This window comes from Agelaius phoeniceus, chromosome 1 (genome assembly GCF_051311805.1).
Source record: "Agelaius phoeniceus isolate bAgePho1 chromosome 1, bAgePho1.hap1, whole genome shotgun sequence".
NCBI classification, from domain to species: Eukaryota; Metazoa; Chordata; class Aves; order Passeriformes; family Icteridae; genus Agelaius; species Agelaius phoeniceus.
Window position 1 is genome coordinate 99,279,378 of NC_135265.1, and position 22,180 is coordinate 99,301,557.

General features: G+C 35.9%; 1 protein-coding gene across 3 annotated transcripts in view; it reads left to right on the top strand.

The window, feature by feature from the left end:
- Positions 1-22,180, top strand: part of LOC129123809 (cadherin-19-like) — a 112,505-nt gene that overhangs the window by 78,422 nt on the left and 11,903 nt on the right. For all 3 annotated transcript variants that reach the window (XM_077183846.1, XM_077183840.1, XM_077183842.1), the window contains 6 exons: positions 6,356-6,475; positions 7,104-7,268; positions 8,242-8,426; positions 9,474-9,727; positions 12,148-12,284; positions 19,721-19,842. In XM_077183846.1, coding sequence (XP_077039961.1) covers positions 6,356-6,475; positions 7,104-7,268; positions 8,242-8,426; positions 9,474-9,727; positions 12,148-12,284; positions 19,721-19,842 — 983 coding nt within the window. The remainder of the gene's footprint in view (positions 1-6,355; positions 6,476-7,103; positions 7,269-8,241; positions 8,427-9,473; positions 9,728-12,147; positions 12,285-19,720; positions 19,843-22,180) is intronic.

Consider the following 22,180-nt stretch of genomic DNA (forward strand, 5'->3'; position numbering starts at 1 on the left):
CTACATCTATCCAAGTCCTTTTACAGATTCTAGATACATGCTTGGATTGACTATAGACATTTGTCTTTCCCGTCAGTGATTCAGCCTTGAAATTTGCACTTGTTTAAAAATATAATGTTCTCAGTAGAAATAGGTAGAGTACTGCAGCCAGTTGGGAAGAAGTGATAGCTACTTTCACTGTCTGCATGTTGCCTACTTATTTACACTACCAAGCCTCTTCCCTTTGAGTCAGCTTCTCCTTGTTTGGATTAGATAGTGTGCAGTGAATGCATTCTGCCTTCTGACTTCTTAAGTACATGAATTGTAATTTTCTTGTCCAGAGGAAAAACTTAAACCCTGTACCTCTTCTTTCTCACTTTTACATGATCCTGTATTAGGATCTGTCATGTATCTGGAAATTTAATACTACAAATGCAAAGCAAAGTCAACATCTGGCAAATATAGGTATATGTATATACATATGTTTACATACACACCTGCATTCATAATATGTGGACATGTAAGCCTTCAAAAACCCCAAAGTGTTAACACAGCTGCCGTAAACAGGAATGTTATAGGTAATATCTCCAAATAGGTATCTTGAAAATCAAAGGGAAACTACATTCTTCAGATCTTACAGAAAAGATTCCAGTAATCTTTCAAATTTATACACCTACTTCTTTTGCTTATTTTTATTGCAACTGATATTGAAAAGAAATTCAAATATTGTGGTGCTTTAAATAGTATGAATCAATGAGGTCATTATTGTAATAACATCAGATGCTATTAAGCATTATCTGCTCAACTTTTAGAGAAGAATCAGTGAATATTTGAGAGCAAGCCATAAACTTTATCTTCTTCTACCAGCTAGGATAGCAGGTTAAAGAAAAGGATATTCATGCCTGTTATTTATTTGAAAGTGAGGTTAGTATCCTAATTTCTGCCAGGATGCAGCAGCTCATCATCACTACCAGCAGTAGCTGCAAAAGACATGTTTGATCAATTTACTTGCTAGTGATACTTGCTACCTGCTTATACCACTTTCCACCAGGGAAATTACTTCTATTGTTTCTTCATTGTCACTTTCTTCTGTGCAGACAGACTTAATTCTGCACCTGACCTCTTGCTCAAATAACTTTTTCTAACATAATCAGTTGCTAGTTCAGAGGGCTCTTCCAGCTTTTGCATCTTGTTCATTTGCTCAAGTGTGGAGACAAGATAGGTTATTTGTCAAAGACCTTTGCATTTTTTATGTGCTTATAGTAAAAATGAGTACAATTCATTGTCTAGAATTACCTAGGATTTTAAAAAATTAAGGACTTTGATAAATCCTTTCTTTTTCTTTTTCTTTTTTTCTTCCCTCTGTGGTAAAACACTGTTTATAGACTCCTTAGTCTGTTATAAATATTTTTTGAATGGCTGATTATCTAGTATGTCTTCATTTATACTCGTAGAGATTTGTAACCACTCACATAAATGTAAGAACAACTGAATTTCTTCCATTTTATCTTTCTGTCTTTATGACAGCTATATGAGAAAAAAAGAAAAAAAAAAAGAAAAATAGTCAAGTAGGATAGTACTTAAGACCAAAAACAACAGTAGTAGTTTTCCCATATACTTCTGTTTCTTACCTGAAACCATCAACAAGCAGTTGACAATCGAGAAGTTTCACTCTTTACTGCCTTGAGTTTGCTATAAAGAGATACACTAAAAATGAAAGGCTCAGCTGTCTTTGTCCACTCTCCTGTGTCATCTATTATATACTTATATTCCTAAAACATGGTATCACTTCATCATAAAATTAATTAAGCTGCAGAAAATGTAATTTACTTTATGATATTCCTGTAATATTATAAATTAAAAAAGTATTCCAGTGAAATATAGAAACATATTAGATGAAAAATTAAATTAAAAATCAGAAGTAAAGCCATGTCCCATTTGTCAGAATGGGTAAAAAATGAAGTAAGAACCCTATTTGCCTTCTCTCTCCTGAAATAGTAAACTTCCTGAAATAGTAAACTTACTGATTTACGATCATCCAGTGTATGATAGATGAATCCAGGTCATTCAGGATCTTGAAATATTTTCTGCATTACTGCTTCTACACTTGACCTCTCTAGCACTAATACCATAGCCATTTCAGAGATCTTTCTTTCATCTACTTCTTCCATGGAGACACTACTGGAATACTAATGCGTATGTCTGGAGTATAAAATGCAAGTGGAGTGTATACTTGATAGTGGTCAGCTCCAAAACATGAAACAACTGAGCCACACAGTGAGCACTTCTGGGGCCTCACTTACCCTGCTCCTCAATAGGCAGGGACTGCACTACTGAGGTGGAACCTGTTTCAGTGAGCATTCTAAACCAATCTTACAAGGAAATTTATAAACTCGTAGCAGAGAGGAAGGATAGCCCACTGAAGTTTGCAGTATCGGTAGCATAGTGGTTGATTATATTAGTGGTTTTCTCCCAGTAAACTAAAGCATACTCTTGCATAATAGGGGGTGAAGAACAGAGTTAATTTAAATGATTCAGTGCAATAGGGAGGCTTGCTCTTTGCTCTGTTTCAGTGCTCTCTAGCTTCGGTTGAGCTCACTGATGCTCGGTCTCCTGGTAATTTCCTCACAGAAAACACTCTTAGGAAGCATGGTCAAGACTTGGAAAAGCAGGTCACTGCTGCTGTGCATTTTGTCTGGAACTAAGAAAGCGAGTAGATAATAATTCAGAGCTGGTCACTTGCCTCAGACAACCACAGAAAAACCAGAAAATAGACGCAAATAACTGTGCCTGATGTTAGTTACAAGTACCAATATATATACAAATGTGCCAACAAATTAGAATACATTTTAATTCTTTATTAGCTCTCTTTTATCTTCAGTACTAAATTTTATTAGGGTTTTATATGCAAGTGTCACAGTAAATGAACAGCGTGTCAGCAAATGGACTCTCTTCTGAGAACACAGGACTCTGCTTTACCCTCAGGCATTTGCTACAATTTTACACTGTCTTCCTTAAAACTGTTAAACTTGTACAAATGCAGTATATCTGATGGAGTGGTTAAGAGTCAGATGCAATCATCTATCAGTATTTAATGTCTTTATAGATCTCAAGCTCTAGTTAGAAAAATGAAGAGCTATTTGCCATATGAGGGCCCCACAGTATGCCTAATGGGCTGCAGTGTGTAAATGGCACTCTACGATATTTCGCCTGAGAAGGGTAAAATCAAGGCTGCAGAGATACAAAGTAGCACTTTGCCTTAAATAAAGCTAATCAAAAAGTTCAATTGTCAGTTATATCATGTGATGTTTGCAATGTCAGGACTAGGGCCTTGTGGTTTCTTAACTTTGGGGGGGTGTATGCAATATGAAATATGTTAATTGATTGTTTTAAAATAAATTATTTGTATCTGTTCAATTATTCTTCTCACAATCATGTAGTTACAAATAATGGCTCTTGGGAGTTTTTGAGTATGGAATATTAATATTTCAATTTCAGTCACCCAAATACAAATATTAGGTAAATATGATACCATTCTGCAAATGGTTTGAGTTGGGTTTTGCGGTTTTTGTGGGTTCTGTTTTGTTTTTTGTTGTTGTTGGGGTTTTGTTTCAGTTTTAGTTTAGTTTGTTTTGGTGGATTGTTTTTTTCTGATGGTTAAATGTGTAAAGAAATATAAGTTTCATGAAAGTGGAAAATTAAAAACTGAGAAAGTGGAAAATTAAAAAGTACTCTAAAGCCAGGATAACATTTTTCTTCTTCTTGCTACATAGTCCATCCTTAATGTAGAGGTTCATGTAGTTATCACACAATCTTTGTTCTAAAAACATGTGAGAAATGATAGCCTTACTGCTGTGTTCTGAAATACTCTAGAAGAGTTAACAGACAAGAATAAAAGTGTGTTTGGGTCCCAGAGAAGAATGAAATGCTGATTTAGATTCAATATTTCTTTATACTGCTTTGAAACTGTGCAGAAAATGGATTTACCTTTAAAAGTACAAAGGCTGTGATGATGATTTTGAAGTCCTACATATGTTGTATTTTATCACTGATTTACTAAATATGTTGCTATAAATAAGTGCATTCGTAAACATAGTTGTGGACACTTGAGTTTGTTTAGTAGAAAATGGCATTAATGACATACTAAACCTGTTGGGTCATCCATAGTGCCTGATCCTTTCCTAACTAGCAATTTTTTTAAGCAACTGTGTTCTAGCCATGCTAAATGTTCTTAGAGGATGAGTTTTCTGCAACTCTGAGACCAATTTTCATAGATCACAGCTGATATGAAGTTAATAGTCATGTAGCTGAAGATTCCATTTGCTCTTTAGACTTATTAAAGAATTCTGTGTTTTCTGAGGCATATATGTGCCCTGATTAAATATGAATTTGTAATTTTAACTTAAAAATTTCTAGAAAGCAATAGGATCTATTTATATATTTATACATCTATATACACATCTAAGTCATCTATATTTATGCATCTAAACCCACATGTCAGATATTTGATATTGTAGATAAGTTATGAAGGACCAATATGTCCAAAACTTGGTGTGAATTAATAACGGCTTAGTTTACTCTCTGCCTGAGAGAAGAAAACATGCATTATGGAATCACTTCAAATGCTGCTCAATAAATTGAGAGAAAATGAAAAATAATTTTTTATTTAAAGAAGCAAATGATTTATCTTAGCCTTTCCTTAAGCTGTAAATGAGGAAATCGGCAGCCAAATATGTAATAAAAATTTAACAAAGATTTATTAGATCAATAACAAAAAATGGAATTTCGAAAAACCACCAGAGCCAAGACAGAATCAGCCCCAGGTGCAGGCGCTGGGTGAACCGAGATCCGACTGACAAAGTGCCAGTGTTTCCCCAGTGGTTCACCCCGAATGCTTCAAGCAGTTAGCTTATATACAGCTTTTTCTGCCTGAGGCAGGGATGACCGAACCTTTCTTTGTGTCTCTTCACATGTAGAACTGGGTCCACACATGTGCAGGAATAGACAAAGGTAGGTCCAGGTGTCCAGAGGATGTCTGAGCACCTCGGCAGAGCCTGTATTCGTATGTAGCAGAGTGACACCAGTTCTTGAGTAGGTAGATGTAATCCTCCCAGGTGCAGGTCCCAGTGAATGATTTAGACATTCCAAGGAAACTAGTAATCATGGCCCAGGAAGGGTTCTTTCATAGGCTAACAGACTTGATATAATCTCAAGGTTGTCCTGGAACTAAGTGAATAAACATAAGACTCTGCTCCCAGCCAGGGTGGTCACACACATATCTTAGATTCTACAATATTTTATACACATATATAGCATGAATTATCTCTACCATATACTACACTTATATGAGAAAGCTTTTCTTTTCTTTTCTATTTAAAAATAAAACTATTTAGCTGCTAGAAAACCCAGCAATGAATATATTTGTTTTATTTGGGACAAATATCACATTTGCTTTTGTCATTAAAAAATGGTGTTTCTGGTCTAACTCCTTGCACTCCACCTTTTCTTCTTCTTTTCCCCTCCAGCCTAACTATACTGCTGTATTGATAAGCAGGTGCAACCGTCTGAATATATGCCAGAAATTTTTAGAAAGTAGCTTGATTTCCTGCTGTTCCTCACAAGAAGTGATATTTGTTTTCTAATGCAGAATCTAGGTGAGGAAAAAAAGATAAAAATAATGATTACCTTAAAAAATGATGTTACTGTGGATATTTTTTTTAAAGGACAGTCATTAGACAAGGTGCCATGAGATTATTGTCAATCTTCTATCTAGGATATGAACAGCTTCCCATCAAAGAAGAAACCAAGCTTTGCAGTTTGATTCCACTGTGTTTTTGCACTGGGATTTCTGCCACAAGTTTTGAGCTGGGACAAGCTCATTAAAGACTCAAGAATAAAAAATTTTATCAGAGCCTTGTTATACTTATTGGTTTCTTTACTTGTTAACAATTAATTTTTTTATCACCAGTGGGCCTACTGGTGATAAAGTGACTGTGTTTTCTTATTCCTGTGGGAAAATTCTGTAAAATACTTTGAAGGAGAGGAGGAGAAACAATTTGCTTTACTCCACTGACATATTAGAAAATAGGCATGATATATGTAGCATTTTAAGCAATATAAATGTAGTGTTGAAAAAACATATATGGTTTATTTTTGTTTTAATTGAAATTTTGAATGCAACAAGAACAGCTGCTGAGGAAATATTTTCCCTTTTTAACGGTAAATTTAATAGATGCCATTTGCTCCTGTAAATTTTTAGGACTGTTTATTAGTATAACTGGTATATTAAAAGGTTTTTAAAGAATTTATATTTTGTAATTATGAGACAATTTATACAAGAAGAAAACAAACATAATCTATTTTATTTTCCCTTGAGGTACTTCGGTTACACAGGTAACAGCTACAGATGCTGATGATCCTTCGTATGGGAATAGTGCTCGTCTGCTTTACAGTCTTGTTGAGGGACAGCCTTATTTCTCTGTGGAGCCGAAGACAGGTACTACAAGTGCTTTTGTACATTCATAAACTCATAAAATGGATGCAAGCAAAATTGTTTTTCTTGATTTTAACAAAGATCAACTGACACCACTCTACACTCTGCATAACTCCTAGAGCTGAAAAAAATCAACTTTTCTTTCCCATAGGAAGATGAAATTCTTTCTCTCTAGCAAATCCAAACTTTATTAGAAAATTATCTTGTTAGAGCTAGACTCTGAATATCACACTTTATAAATTAATCTAGGAACAATTCTGAATCAACACCTCTATGGCACATCATGTGATATTACTATCTGTATGTTGAGAAACGACAGATATGTGACATCCCTCCAAAAACCTAATTTCTGAGTAATAGAGACGTTTCTATATGTTAGAGGAAATATATGGAGTATTCTGCTCCCCAGAACTCTAAATATTCAGAATGGGTTTGACGTACAGTGTACTTGCTACCATGAGGACTACTAATACCCAGTGTAAGAACAGTTGTGCTAATGCACAGTTTAGAATGAAAATTCATAACTGGATGCAGTGATACATGTTATGTGCATACTTTATTATAAACCCATGTCAGATGTTGAGAAAAAAATGAGACTTACATGCCATTATATTATTCTTTTTATTTTTAGGGGTCATTAGAATGGCTTCTCAAATGGATAGAGAAACAAAAGATCAGTATTTGGTCATCATTCAAGCCAAAGATATGGTTGGGCAACCAGGAGCGCTTTCTGCAACAGCCACTGTTACCATCAATCTCTCTGACGTCAATGACAATCCACCTGAGTTTCAGCAGCGTGAGTAGAAGCTAATTACAGTAATGGAAATCTTGAGGAAGTTTAGCTCTACTGTGTCTCTGTTAGGTTTGCAGGTAGGTCTTTTTAGAACAGGGCTGTGCTTTGACTTTAGCATACAGCTTTAAAAAAATAAAATAGTGGAAAAAAAAACCCCAAAGATCTCACAAAAGCTCAAAAAACAAGAGGAAAAGAAAATCTATCATTTCAAAAATCTCAAGTCTGCTGGTTTCACTTTATTAATAGACTCTGGAGTCAAATAGTTTAACTGCTTTCCCTATAATTTGCACAACCTCAGCCTAACATATGGAAAGCAGGATATTTAGCATCATTTTCACTCACCTTCTTTCTTCTTTTCCTCTCTTCATTTTTTTCTGACTCATGCTAGAGAGTTTTTGGCAAATGATGTGAACCTCTCTGTCCAGATAGTTTCTAGCAGATGTGGGAGCTGCTCATTGGGCCATCAGGAAAAAACTGCACTGTTGGAAAGTGTATCCTTGGCTGTTTTTTCACCATGTTCAATCATAGAAGCCTGTAATAGTTTGTATTGGAATGGATCTTTAAATGTCATCTAGTCCAACCCTCCTTGGGCAGGGATGCTCAGAGCTGCATTCAAAGTGACCTAAAATTTTTCAGGAATGGAACATTCACCTTGTCTTTAGGCAACTTGTGTTGGTGTTTCATCACCCACAGAGTATAAAACTCTTATACTCTTATACTCTTTTCTTATATCTAATCTAAACCTTCCCTCCTTCAGTTTAAAACCATGAGCTGTTTTGGTTTTTTTTTAGTCCTTTGCTCGATACACTGATGAAGTAGGGCTGAGAGCGAAGGGCTCCCAAGGGAAAAGATTGTCCTGCCCTGCACGCAAAATCTATACAATGCCAGATCACATCAATTGCTCCAGTAGAAGCTGGGACTTCTCCCAGCTCTCTGAGAACCTCAAGATACATTTTGCCAGTTTTTTTTTCTTTAGGACTCTACTACATGAGTGTCTCCGAAGAGGCTCCCGTGGGCACCACTGTAGGCAAAGTCTCCGCAGAAGACAGAGACATTGGGGACAATGCAGCCATGGACTATTTCATTGAAGCAGATAGCTCAGATGTTTTTAACATCATTACTAATGATGAAACTCAAGAAGGAATTATCTTACTAAAAAAGGTGAGATCTCAGAAACTTTAAAAAAATCTCTAATAATTGAAAGAAAATCCTCAAGCAAGCTGGATGTGCAAAAAATGCCTACTGCTTTGGATTCTCTTATTCTTTTTTATTTAGGGTTTGTGATTTGATTGGAATATTATGAGGGATAAAAAAGAAAATGCTTTTCTTTCTGTTGACATTTTTCACTCATTCCTATTACTGCTGGATATAATAGTGACAGTCAGATAAACCTTAATGTTATGCCTAACTGTGCCACACAGTGTATTCCATTGTGAGAAAATGTTCTATCTCTTCTGTGCATTCCCTGTAAAATATTTATTAATAAATTGAAAGCAATCTCACCTCACTTCCAACATCTCCTGTTAACTGAAACAAGAATTTATTAATATATTAGATAGTGGATTTTTTGTTGGGACATAGTTTTAAAAAGCTACTAAGTACAATCAAAAAAGACCAGTTTATGAATTAGAGAAAATTAATATTCTTTGATACTGTGCAATTTATTTTGGAATCACTCAGAAGGATTTCTCAGTCATCTCAGGGATCATCTGAAATGAAGATAGAGTTCAATAGCCTAGTGAAATGTAGGCCCCTGAAGAATTGAATGCTTTAAGTGTGAAAGTTTTTTTTGTTTGTTTTGTGGTTTGGTTTTTTTTTTTTAGTTTGGGAAGATATTTATTTAGTAGATTTTTTTGTTTATATATTTATTTATTTAATTAATTCAGAAGAAAAAGACTATCTAAAATTGTAGTGAAACAATATGCCATCAGGGGTGACATTCCATGGGAATTCTTTTTTACAGTGTTGCTTGACTGCAGCATTAAAGCCAGTATGAAATATGAAAGCAAACAAGCACATTTGAATTTGAAAGTGTTTTTAACATAAAGAGGAAACCTTAGAATTAACTTCTAGTCGTAACCTTTTTTTTAAACAATCTTAAAAGAAGTATAACGCTACTTTGTCTTTAATCTCACACCATTTATAGAACTAGATATAATTTAAATATGAAGAAATAAATATTCCAAATCTCACTTTCTTTCTTAACAGAGAGTGGATTATGAGAGCCAAAGGAGATACAGTATTCAAGTAAAAGCTGTAAATAGATACATTGATGAGCGTTTTTTGGAAGAAGGACCATTTGAAGACACAACCATTGTCAAAATCAATGTGGAAGATGCTGATGAACCTCCAGTTTTCACCTTGGAGAACTATGTGATGGAGATTGTTGAAGGCGCTATGAGGGGCACACTGGTTGGGGTTGTAACTGCCAGAGATCCAGATGCTGATGAGAGTCCAGTCAGGTACCTGTCTTAAAATGTGAACAGGCCTCAAATGCAAATGTAGTTGGTATTTCCAAAGGATATTTCTGTTCCTTACCACAGCTCACAATTACAGTTAATTGTGCTTTTACTGTGATAGCCAAGGTTATTGCGTTTGTCATGGTTTAACCCACATCGGCAGGTAAGGACCCCGCAGGCACTTGCTCACTCCCACAGCCACTGGGATGCAAAAGAGAGATGAAAGCGTAAAGTTGTGAGAACTCATAAATAAAATCAATTCAAATAAAGACAGTTGTTAATTATTATTTTATTGATATAATAATAATAATAATAATAATAATAATAATAATAATAATAATAATAATAATAATAATAATAATAATAATAATATAAAAGAAAATAAGAGATGGGAAAATCCCAAATCTACAACAAATCCCCAAGGAAAAAAAAAACAGTCATGCAAAAAGACCCAAAACAATTTCTCACCACAAGCCAACTGACACCTAGCCACTCAACCCAACAACAGCAGATTCTTCTTTTTATACTATCCATGATAAATAATTTTGGTGTCTCTTAAGGGAGAAACCAGGTAATTATCTTTACCATGGGATTTAAAATTAAAATAGTTTTTTGAATTGCCTGACATCACTGTGTACTATGCAATTTAGACAAAGCAGGATACAGTGACAAATGGTTGAGACACAAAATAATTTATGGTGTAGAGATTTCTAATATGAGAAATACATATATATTATGCTACAGCTTCAGAGCTGTAAGTGGTGATTTGTAATGATTTTCCATTAATTTACTGTTATTTATTAGACTAATAATAGATTAAACTAATAAGAAAAAAAAATGTACATAGATTTTTTTTGTTCCCCCCTCTAAGAGGGCTCATTTGGTGATTTGATTAGATGATTTCAATATCTCCTGTGGAACAATTAAACATTAACACATATCTATAACTTCTTAGTCAGAAATGTTCTGGAGGAACTGGCTTCAAATTGAATATGTCCACATAGTCCCAAAACAGTGATACATCAATGAGTTATTTTAGAATAGAGTATATCACTTCTTATATAAAGATATGTTTTTTTGCTAAGTGCCATGAAAATGAATCTAATTTTGAAACCATTCTCATCATAAATGACAGCAATACTTACAGAAAACCACTTGTGTTGCTTTGTGGACTCCAGGTTTCAAACAAACAAATTAAAAAAGATGTACAAAACCTCACTATGTTAGTAATAAAAAATAAAAAATAACAAATACCTAGTATATTTTTTCTGAAAATTTTTTATCAAGAATCAGATTACCAAAAAATGCCTAGAAAAAACGACTATATCAGAAAAACTATAAATACCTTAAATAAAAATTTCTAAGTATCCAAACTTTGCTTCAAATTATAAGAGCTTTCACTTATAGTATTTTGCTGGTTCTTCAATTTATTTTCTTACTGTTTTTTAAAACAGACAAAATGTAGCTATAAATAACAAACTAGAGAGTCATTTAACTGCTGACACATTGTCTGAGCTGGAGTCCTAAGTGTCAACAGGAAACAGAAAGGCTTTGTCAAGAATAATTAAAGGTACAATAAAAAGGAAAAGTTGCATGTGAGCATTCCAAATTGGAGTGGAAAGAATCTTTCAATTATTCAAACAGGTTTTATTTCCATGAAATAGACTTTATTAGCAACTGCATCATATGGTCTTTTGCTTTGTAGACCATTAAAAACAGCAGTAAATATATTTTGCATTATCTTTGGTTGCCATTTCAATTGCAATATCTTTGGTTGCTATTTCAGTTCATCTTTGTCCTGTGACAAGCCGTTAGACTTTAACAGCTTGAGCAGCATGTGTTTATGTATGTGTACATGTACATATCCACATATCCACAGCATCCAGATCCTTTTTGGAAAAGACTCAGGAGCACTGAGTCTTTCCTGCAATCTCCCACAGCAGGATTTTGTACTCTGCCTTAGTGTCACCTCATTACAGATAGTTGTCTGTCTTTATAGTGCCCCTTCCCTTGGCATCAGAGCATGTCAGCAATGATAAAATAGATTTGCTATTATACCTCCACTTAGATGTTGGTGTTATTCATTTCACAAGTGGCAATTTTGCTGTTTCTTTTCAATGAAGTCATTCACCTGCTGGGAGACTGACTTAGAAGTAAGAATGAATAATGCATTTCGGATTCAGTTCATATTAATATAGATCTGAGACGTATTTAGTTTTTTAAAAAGAAGAGCTTTGATCTTGGCAGCAGTGAATTTTAAATGTTTATACATGTACATTTTTCATGATTTCCGAGTTGTTGCAGCACACATTTATATGCATATATGCACAGCTCTGTTTTCTCAGCTGACAATAGCTTTCTATATCCTTGCCTCTGATGGAACTTTTCAGTAGTACAGAACGTCTTTCCTTTTTTTGGTGCAGGTACTCTATTGTCCACAGCAGTCATTTAAAGAGACTGTTCAGCATCAATGAGCACAATGGAGCAATCATTACCACTGAACCTCTGGACCGAGAGATAGCTTCTTGGCACAACATAACTGTTACAGCCACAGAAACAAGTGAGTAAGAAATGTAAGGAACGCTGGGGTTCTTACACTGTGAACTGTAATTATCCTCTGTATGTGCCTTCTTTTAAGTGGAGAATACATTCTTCTTTCTGATTATATTACTGTTGCTTGCTACACTAAGGAGCATTATTAAAATGATTAGTTAAATAAAAGTGGAATGTATTTGAGCTCCAAGGTCCTGTGCTTTTTCATAAAAGATGACCTTATGAAAAAAGAAATTGTAATAGGATCGAGAGTGTAATGCTTTCAAGTTACACTGAAGCATAAGAATTCCTCCTGCAATGCAAGATCTTATGTTAAATTAGACCCTGGTTAATTTCACACCAGATTTTTGACTAGTGTGAAATTAGCCAGGGTCTAATTTAACACCAGTCAGAAACCTGTGGCTCAAATTAATTGTGAATGTTAAGGCCTAAATCATCTAGACGTCTATTCAGGGACAATTAGAGCCTTGAAGCACCCTTTATATAGATTTCACCTGTCAATTTTGTTTGAAAGTCAAATGCAAATTACCTCTGTTTGTGTTTTTGGTGATCTGGTTCTCCTCAATCTGGGACAGCACTAGAAATTTAATAGCACCTCATTTATAAGGCAGTTTAACAAGATTACTGGGATATTATTTAAAAACTATTCCCATTCATTCTCAGGAAGGAGAAAAACAATATTAAACTAGAGTAAAATCAATAAATCAGTCCTATTTTGCCGAATAATCTTAGCACCAGTTCTTTACTCCCGAATCTCAGTTAAATGTCATTTACTGCTATGACCACTTTAAACACATATTATTCGACTTCAGTGTTGCCAAAAAGGGGACTTCCCTGTAGAACATTACTGCTGGAAGACTACTATAGGATACTCAGTATCAATTTTCATTGAAGTCTTTAACTTGTATTTAGGAATTGATGGTACTATCTTCCTTTTCAGCCTCTCTGTGAGATTTTAAGCATGAATTTCATTCTCATGTTGTTGGGCAGATGACAGGTGTTAGCAAATTTGATCTCTGGCATGTCTTGAACAGCTCTATGGAAACACAGCAGGACAACTTTGGCCTAGACTTTTTTGTTTAGTTAAACAATAAAACAGGAGAGAACCAAATGTTACAAATGAATAACTGTCTCTTGCAGCAAAAGAAAGTGAGACTTTCACGGTAATGAAAGTTATTATAGAGAAGTGGAGACCCCATTATGTTCAAATTCTTATTCTTTATTTCTTTAATGATGATAAGGTCACTGTCTATAACGATATGTTCAAAAGGTCTGAAGTTAGGTCACCTTGGTCTGGGCACACCTGAAAGGATTTTTATCAGGAACTAGCAGTATATTATTCCTTGAAATATAGTTTTATGTACTGTGTGCATGAGACATTTGGTGGATGACATTGTGGCTCCACCAAAGCACAGTCAAAATGTCATTAGAGTTCATCCAAATAAGATGTTCATTGTACCTTAGTCAAGTATTGAAACTGTGTTACAACAGGCCCCAGGAGCCTGTTGATATGCCCTGACATTCGTACACTACACAAGACTTTTGAGTCCATTGCAATGATTGCAGGGATCAGAGATTAGTGAGAGAGGCTTGACTCTGTTATTCTGGACCTGTGATGTGGATTATCCTATCCTTATGACATTGAGGGAGCATGTTTTAGAAGTATTCAGAATTAGGGCCTAATGTTAATTTGTGGGAACTTAAATGTGAGTAGGGAGAACTTGCAATCTTTTGACTCTACACTTTATGCCTAAAGCTCGAGAAAAGTCAAGTTTCCTTTCATAAGTTTTTACTTGGTTGTAAGAAACTTTCACCAAGTACAAAGCTGAAGCACAAACAATGGCATTCTAATTTTGCCTGACAGCAAGAAACTTTTAAATCCTTACTATCCAATTGACAGACAGCCAGTACTGGTTTTCCCTAAGCTCAGTACTGGGGTCAGTTCTGTTCAATATGCTTTATCAATGATCTGGATGATTGGACTGAGTGCACTATCAGTCAGCTTAGCTATGGCACCAAGCTGGGCTGTGGGAGGTTCCTCTGTTGAAGGATATAAAAGCTCCTCAGAGAGATGTGGGCAGGCTGGATTGATGGACCAAGGCCAGTTGTATGAAATCCAACAAGTTCCAGGTCCTGCACTTGGGTCACAACAACCCTGCATGGCACTACAGGCCAGGAGCAGAGTGGCCAGAAGGTCCTGGAGCATATCCAGGAGAGAACAACAGAGAGAGTAAAGGATTTGGAGCACAAGTCCTGTGAGAAGCAACTCAGGGAGTTGGGGTTGTTTGGATTGGAGAAAAGGAGGCTGGGAGGGAACATTGTCTACAAGTACTTGAAAGAAAGCTGCAGGGAAGTAGGGGTCAGTCTTCTCTGTCATGTAACAAGTAAGATGACAAGAGGAAAGGGCCTCAGGCTGTACCAGGGGAAGCTTAATTAGATACCAGTGATTTTTTTTTTTCTGCAATAGGGTTGTCTAGCATTGGAATAAGTTTCCCAGGGAAGTAAATGAATCACCTTCCCTGGAAGTGTTCAAAAAAACCTGTGGATGTGATACCTGGTAAAAATGCAGGTGTTAAAGTGGTAGGTGCAGCTGCCTATCTCTTGTCCCCAGCAAGCCTCTCCTGTCGAAAGGCAAGCTGAGTTAACACTCAGGCAATGCAGTCAAACCTCCACTCAACACTCACTGCAGCTGGCTCAGCGATAGAGGCAAGAAAGGCTCTTTTGCAAGGTTTTATTCCAGCAGAGTAACACTGCTACCAAAAGACAAACCCAGAAAAAGAGGATCAACCATGTGGAGCATGCAGCTTATAAAGGGGACAGGGTGGGGGGTGGAGATAAGGGGTGGGCAGAGGGGCCTGGCCACCAGGGGTAGGGGGGTGGCACCAGGGGTACCAAGCCAGTGACCAGGGAAGGAGAAATCCAAGGAAGTTGTGACACCATGGGGGAGACTGTTTTTCTCTTTGGGAGGGATGACTCTATGATAAGTAGTTAATGTTTCCAGGGCTGAGGGCTTGAGGATTGACCAAGGGGGGAGAATTCATGGGATGCTACAACCTGGGGTCATGGTTTAGTGGTGAACATGGCAGAGTTAGGTTGACATTTTGACTTAATTAAGTGAAAAGTCTTTTCCAACCTCAATTATCTATGATTCTGTGATCAGTTTTACTTAATACTGTCAGTCCCAATAAAATTAACTCAAAACAGACAAGAGTCATTTTATGTCTGATTCTTGCAGGTGTCCTTTCATGGGGGTCTCCAGACCTGGATACAGGACTGAAGTTCTGTGATAATTTCAGTATGGATAATATAAATTTAAAATTGAATGTCACCCTGCCTTGGTCACATACATATTTTTGTTGATAAGCTTTTAACTTTTTGGAGTAGTCGTTTCTTAAAAAACTATTTAGGTTCATTTCTTTTAGGAAGTAAAGAAATTTGCCTTAGCATAAATGATAGTCATGCTATAAAAACATAAATTATGAAGATAGCATTTATTGTTAGTAGTAGTGCTAGTATTACTGTTATCATTAAAGGTTTATGTTCACTTGGCTGATGTCAATGTAAGCTTTCTTTAATCCCCTGCATATACTGAATTCTGTTTTGTGTCTAGAGATGATCATTGCTTTTATTTTCAATTTAATAATACAGGTCCCTAGCAATTTAAGTATTATCTTAATTTCCACACTGATCCATCTTGTTGCACTTGACATCCTCTTCTCTTTGTCTTTGTTTTTCAAGTCCTGATCTCTCTTGTAGAGATTGTGACAAAAAATTTTCTTCTAATTGGGAGATATTTAGACATTGCACGATATGGGTACTTTAGCCGAATGCATGTTGCCTACCTTATTTTCAAAATGCAACTAATGCAGTAACACTGCTTCACCAAAACTGTAATAACTGTAATTAAATATTCACCGGACACTGATTTCAAGAGCGGCTTTGAAATATGTTGCTCCCTCCCAAAACAAAAATGTTATGATTTCAGAAAAATTAAAAATTTTCATATTGTTAGAAACTTCCATAGATACAGAAATGAGAGAAATGATCTTCCTTGTCATTTAACTCTATACTAAGGAAAAAAAAGTTCCATCAAGGCAGCTATGACACTACTACTCAAATATATTAAAGAATTAGAAACAAGACTATTACAAAAACCCCCTCCCCCCCCAAAAAAAAACAACAAAAAAAGCCGCAACATTTTCTTGAAAGAATACAGATGTGATTCCAACAATGTGCTACCTAAATGTTTGTGCAAGAAAAGGGTAAGCTTTAAAGCCAATATAGTACCCATGAATCTTACAAACAAGCAAGGTAAGAATAGACAAAACTAGCTGACTCCTTCCTGTGCCACTTTTTATACAACTGAAGTCACCAAAAGTATTCCCAGCTTTCTATTAAACATTACAAAGCTCTCCTTTGAAAGACAATGTAGTCAAATCTCTGCCCTATACATCCAATTGTGACTTCAGTAAAAGAATTAAAGTAACTCCTACACTCTTGATATTATGTCTAAAAGGAAAGCATGCTACTTTTTATGTTTACCTAAAAGAAGCTGAGCACTATTTCATTACCTATTGTATTATTATGGATGTTTGATTCAACAAGAGAAATGTCATCCCACAAAGAAGTATTCTTGAAATGAGTCTGACAGATCACAAGGTTTGGTAAATTAGCACAGCTGTAATGACTTCACAGGAGGAATAGAAATGTGAAACTGCTGAGTATCTATGCCTTTATCTCTGCAGTACGTGCTTATGCTGCCATTTCCTTCAGCAAAAGACTCAAAGTTATCAGCATAGATTCCATAAGATCCAAGAAAACAAATGTTTGCTCCAAGCACCTAGTGTATTAAAAAAAGTTATGTAAGAACCAACCAAACTCATGTCGTTTGAAAAGAGGCAGAGAGGAGTACATTTAGCTTTTTTCTTAGAGGTCCATTTGACTAATTTAAATCAATGCCTTAAGAATTTCTGAACAGGTCAGATGCAGTGACACTAGCACTGAACATGAGACATATTTTTATTATGATTATTGATGCACTCCTGGTTTAGATATAGGTGAGTGATACATTGACAGACATTTAGGCTGACAAATGTTCAGTATTCCTGCAATATTTTAAGGTTACTTTAATCACTGGAAAAACATCTTCATTACCCAACAACACATCCAAGTTAATGTGAGCATTGCTATTGCAGACGAACTTTTTGCCTACAAGAATAATAAATTTCACTGTGGAGAAGCAGATATTTCTTAAAGCTATGCTGTGTAAGTCAGGATTCAATGTGCTGATAGGTAAAGGACTTCCAAGAGGTATCCAACATGGACTCGAAGAATTAAGGAGTAGTTTGGTTTGGAAGGAACTGATAAGGGCATTGAATCCAACCATGAACCACTGCTAAGCCCACCGCGAAACCATGTGCCTGCTGCCCAATCACTATCGGGCACTATAGACACCTTCAAGGATGGTGTCTCCACCACTTCCCAGGGCATGCTGTTCCAATGCTATTCCAATTCCTTTTCCAAGAAGAAAATTTTCCTAATATCCAATCTAAACTTCCACTGGTGCATCTTGAAGCCACTCATTACTTCTTACTTGGGAAAACAGACCAAGCCCCCAGCTCCCTGCAACCTGCTTTTGGGCAGTTGCAGAGAGTGATAAGGTCTCCCCTGAGCCTCCATGTCTCCAGGCTAAAAAACCCCAGCTCGCTCCTTGTCCAGCTGGGCACAAGCTGGTTCATATTCAGCTTCTGTCAACCAGCAGACCCAGGTCAGGAATGCTGCTGACCTGTTTGCAGGTTCAGCCAGTAGCAGTCAGTCACTCGGATTGAGTGACAGACAAGGCTTTGCCTTCAAGCCTTGAAGACAAGGCTTTGCCTTCAGCAGCACTTAGATACAGGACTCCCCCTGTCTACAAGCACAAGCAGTCCACTCCCCTCTTCTTCTGGGAAGGCAGAAGATCACTAATGCAGACATATACCCACATGCACAGCACTCTTCAGATTCACAAGCACAAACACACTCACGGATCCCTTCAGTATCTGTTTGCCCAACACCCCTTCCTGAATCCCAAGTCATCTTATCTAATTCACAGGTCCCCAACTCACGAGCCAGTGCACCCTTGGTGCTTACTTGAAACCCACAGAACTCACATACTAATCCCTCATGCACCCCAGATTTGCAAGTCCTCCCTAAGTATGAGCCTCCCAAGCACTTCTCCTGGACCCAAGGATCCCTAACCATTGTTGAGTCCAGTTTAAAGTTTGTCAGTAAAAACATACATGAACCCCATGCATGCCAAAGTCTGACAATTGTCCCCTGTGCTCCTGAGTCAGTAGCTGGCATCACAGACCCCCATCCCATTCCAGTATCTTGAACCAATTTTCATTCATACATATGCAGGTCACACCAGTAACTTAGTCCTTGCAGCACACATACATATGCAGAGAGAAAGGGTGGGATTATGCAGAAACATGGCTAAGAAAACGTTTATTAAGAAGATCTAAGTCGATAGAACAGGCTGGTGGTCAGGTGCAAGGCTAAGACACACAAATGCACTGTCTGGCCCTGTTTTGCACACAACCAGCCCCTTCTATACCCTTTTCTAGCTGAACTCTCTTTGTTCCTCTCTGCATGTATCCCATGGGTCTATACATCTCAATTGAGTCCCCACTTCCCCAGATCTGGGTTACCTCTCATTTAAAGTCTTGCCAGTTACAAAGTCCAAGTTGATCTAGCTGGGATTGTTGTCCTGTGTTTTCTGGATAACCCATCAATTATCATTAGGTTTGTTCCTTATCATAGTCTCTGTGTTTATTTTGTCAGGTCTGTTTCTTGGTTTTGTGTCTGTTTTCCCCTTTTTCTCCACTGGTTTATCAATTGTTAAGGCCACTCATCTGATGGAAAAAAACATTCTCACACTTCAGGTGCCCACATCAATTAGTATACCTGACCAGGTTATGTCCTCATCATCCCCTCTTTTTATCACTTGTCCCTCAGGTTTTTGATCCAGTATGTTGTTCATGGCTTCCTCTTTGTCTTATTAACTCCTGTTTTACTGGAAAATGACCAGATGCCCTTAGAAGAGTCAACACTTTCCTACCACATAACCTTAGATATGGCTTGTACAGTAAATTTTTCTTAATCAACAAAACATTATTCAATTTTTCCTGATAAGGTTTCATTTTTACATTTAAATCAGTTTCTGATTGGGTAAAGGAAAGCATGAATGAATCCAAAATTTTACATGAACTATCTTATTTCAAGACATACAATTATAATCGTACTGTATTATTTGTAATAGTATAAAAATATGTCCATAGGTCTTTCTAATTACTTTCTTCCCTGCAGAATATAGTTAAAATTTTCTAATCTTTATATTATTTTGAAATATGTAGAAGATTATTCATAACTTTTTTTATATTTCTGTCTTTTTTCAACCATTAGGAAATCCTGAAAAAATTTCAGAAGCAAATGTGTATGTTCAAGTTCGTGATGTTAATGATAATGCACCAGAATTCCCTAAAACTTATGAAACATTTGTTTGTGAAAATGCAGTTTCTGGACAGGTGAGCATGAAGTAGTTAGTCATCATTTTTCTCACTACAATGAAGATTTGTTCTGAGATGTTTAGCGTTGATTCTTTCAGTTCTGTGAGTACAGTCTGTATTTTTTCTCTTTCAAAGTTAGTTCTGTTGATATATGCATAATATGAAATCTAAATTTCTGTACAGTGATGCGTATTTTTTCCCCTTTAAAAGAAAATCTGTATTTCTTTTTTGTATTTAAAAAATGCAATAAAGTGCAGGCAGAGACTTCTGAAAAAAATATAGGACACAAATTTTTTTCATGTTAGGGTCACAGTTAAAAAACCTGTGGCTGGTAACTTCACCAACAACATAAGATCCAGGCTTACACCAATTTCAAACCAGATCCATTGTGTCCTTCAGGTAAAAATCTTTTACTGTGAACTGAATTCAAATCCTGACTAGTTCAGTGCAAGTCTTAAAATGTTTAAGACACAGCCCTCACAACACCTTCCCTAGCTGGCAGCTTAATTTATTGTTATATTTAACATCCTTGCCAGGAGGTTATTTTCCATTTCCTACTTGATATCCACATGAATGGGGTATCATCAGTCAGCTACCCCAATTCCCAGTTACACTGCTGTCTTTCCATTTTCCTCCTGTAAAAAAAAAAAAAAAACAGGATGTTCAAAAAATGGCTTTTTTTTTTTTTTGATTGGTCAGTTTGGATCTTTTTTAAAGAAAAATATGTGACATAAACAACATCCAAAAATACCCAACCAAACAAATAAAGGTCTATAAGAAGAAAATCATCTATATGTTTTTCCACCACTCTAAAGAATTATTTGCACATTAAAAAAAAAGACCTTTAGGATATATATGATGGTTCTGTTCAAACGTTTTGTTGTGTTGGTTTCTCAGTCAAACCATCTCTCTTTTTATGCCATTTTGGTTTATTTTGACCTCAATTACTCTGCGGTTAAATAAAGCTTTTCCTGTTGCTGAAATGATCTCTCTATTACCATTTATATATTTCTCTATCAGAAACTACATTGTTCTGCATTTGGAAATCTTCCTGTCTGCAAAGGCCACCTCTGTTTAGGAGGTATTTGTAGTAAGCCATTTCTATTGGTCTTTGGGTATCTCATTGACAGTTTAAAGTGCAGGCATGAAATCAGCTGCACTTTATGTTCCTTGGCTTCAAGATACCATGAATTAAATATGGAAGCTTATAACATGGATATTTGTTATCCATGTCTTAGACTTGCCTACAAGATAAAAACCCAGGTGATTTATTTCTCAAGGTTTTTAGTATTCCACTAATAAATAATATCTGTATGCTAACCTATCAATAGCTACTTTTTAATGTCAATTATATATATATATATATTAAGTATTTTGAGAATCACTGGATAAAACTGTTCTACAAAGAATAGCAGTATTAAAAGTAATAATAAATTCTTTAATTATAGTACACTGAATAATTCTTCTTTGACATTGCAATATATGAATGAGGGATGAATGTGATGTTTTTCTCACCTTACAGAAAAGCAAATGTTACTTTTTTTTACAAAAAAATGTTACTTTTTTTTTTCATTGTTTTCATTGTTATAGGTTTTTTGAGAATCACAGGCATCTTTAGTTTAGCCTGTTGAGACTGCGACAGTAATGTTAAATAATTTTCTCATTAACAAATTGTCTTAGGAAGAACAACAGGAAAATGCTACTGAAGTGCATAATTATCACTGTCAGAGTTTATGATATTTTATTCAGCGTTTAAGATTAAAACAGAATTGTTAGCTGATGTGTCTTCCTTGTTGTTAATTTTTTTTTTTTAATTTTTACTCCCAGAAAAAATATCCTTTTTTTTTCTCAGCAAGAAAACAAAATATTCAAATGTGTTTTATAGGTGGCCTGGTTGTCCAATGAATAAGAAAATTTACATTTCAGAAGAATTAGTATAAACAATTAAAGGACTTATTCAGGATATTGCATACCTTTTTATCTTAACCATATTTCTGCATTCAGTTTCAAGCAGCTATGGAATCTGCTTACGTGTTAAGTTGAGATTAAAGATTGTGTAGCTACACTGTCACAACACCTATCTATCATTTTAGCTGGAATCACTGTGCTGAGAGACGTTTTCAGAGATATTCTGCACTTCTGCAATTCACTTCTTACCCTGATCTGAGCTGAGTTGTGTCTCATTTCATGGGAAATTCCAAAACACATTTGCACGAGTTTACAATGTTTAGGGGAAAAGGAAGGAAAGCCACTGTGGAGGGAAAGATACCACCAAAAAATGAATTGTCTTATTCAATCTAGACTTTATCTTGGTGTCAGCTAGGTTTACTATAAAAGTAATTTAGAATGAGATCTC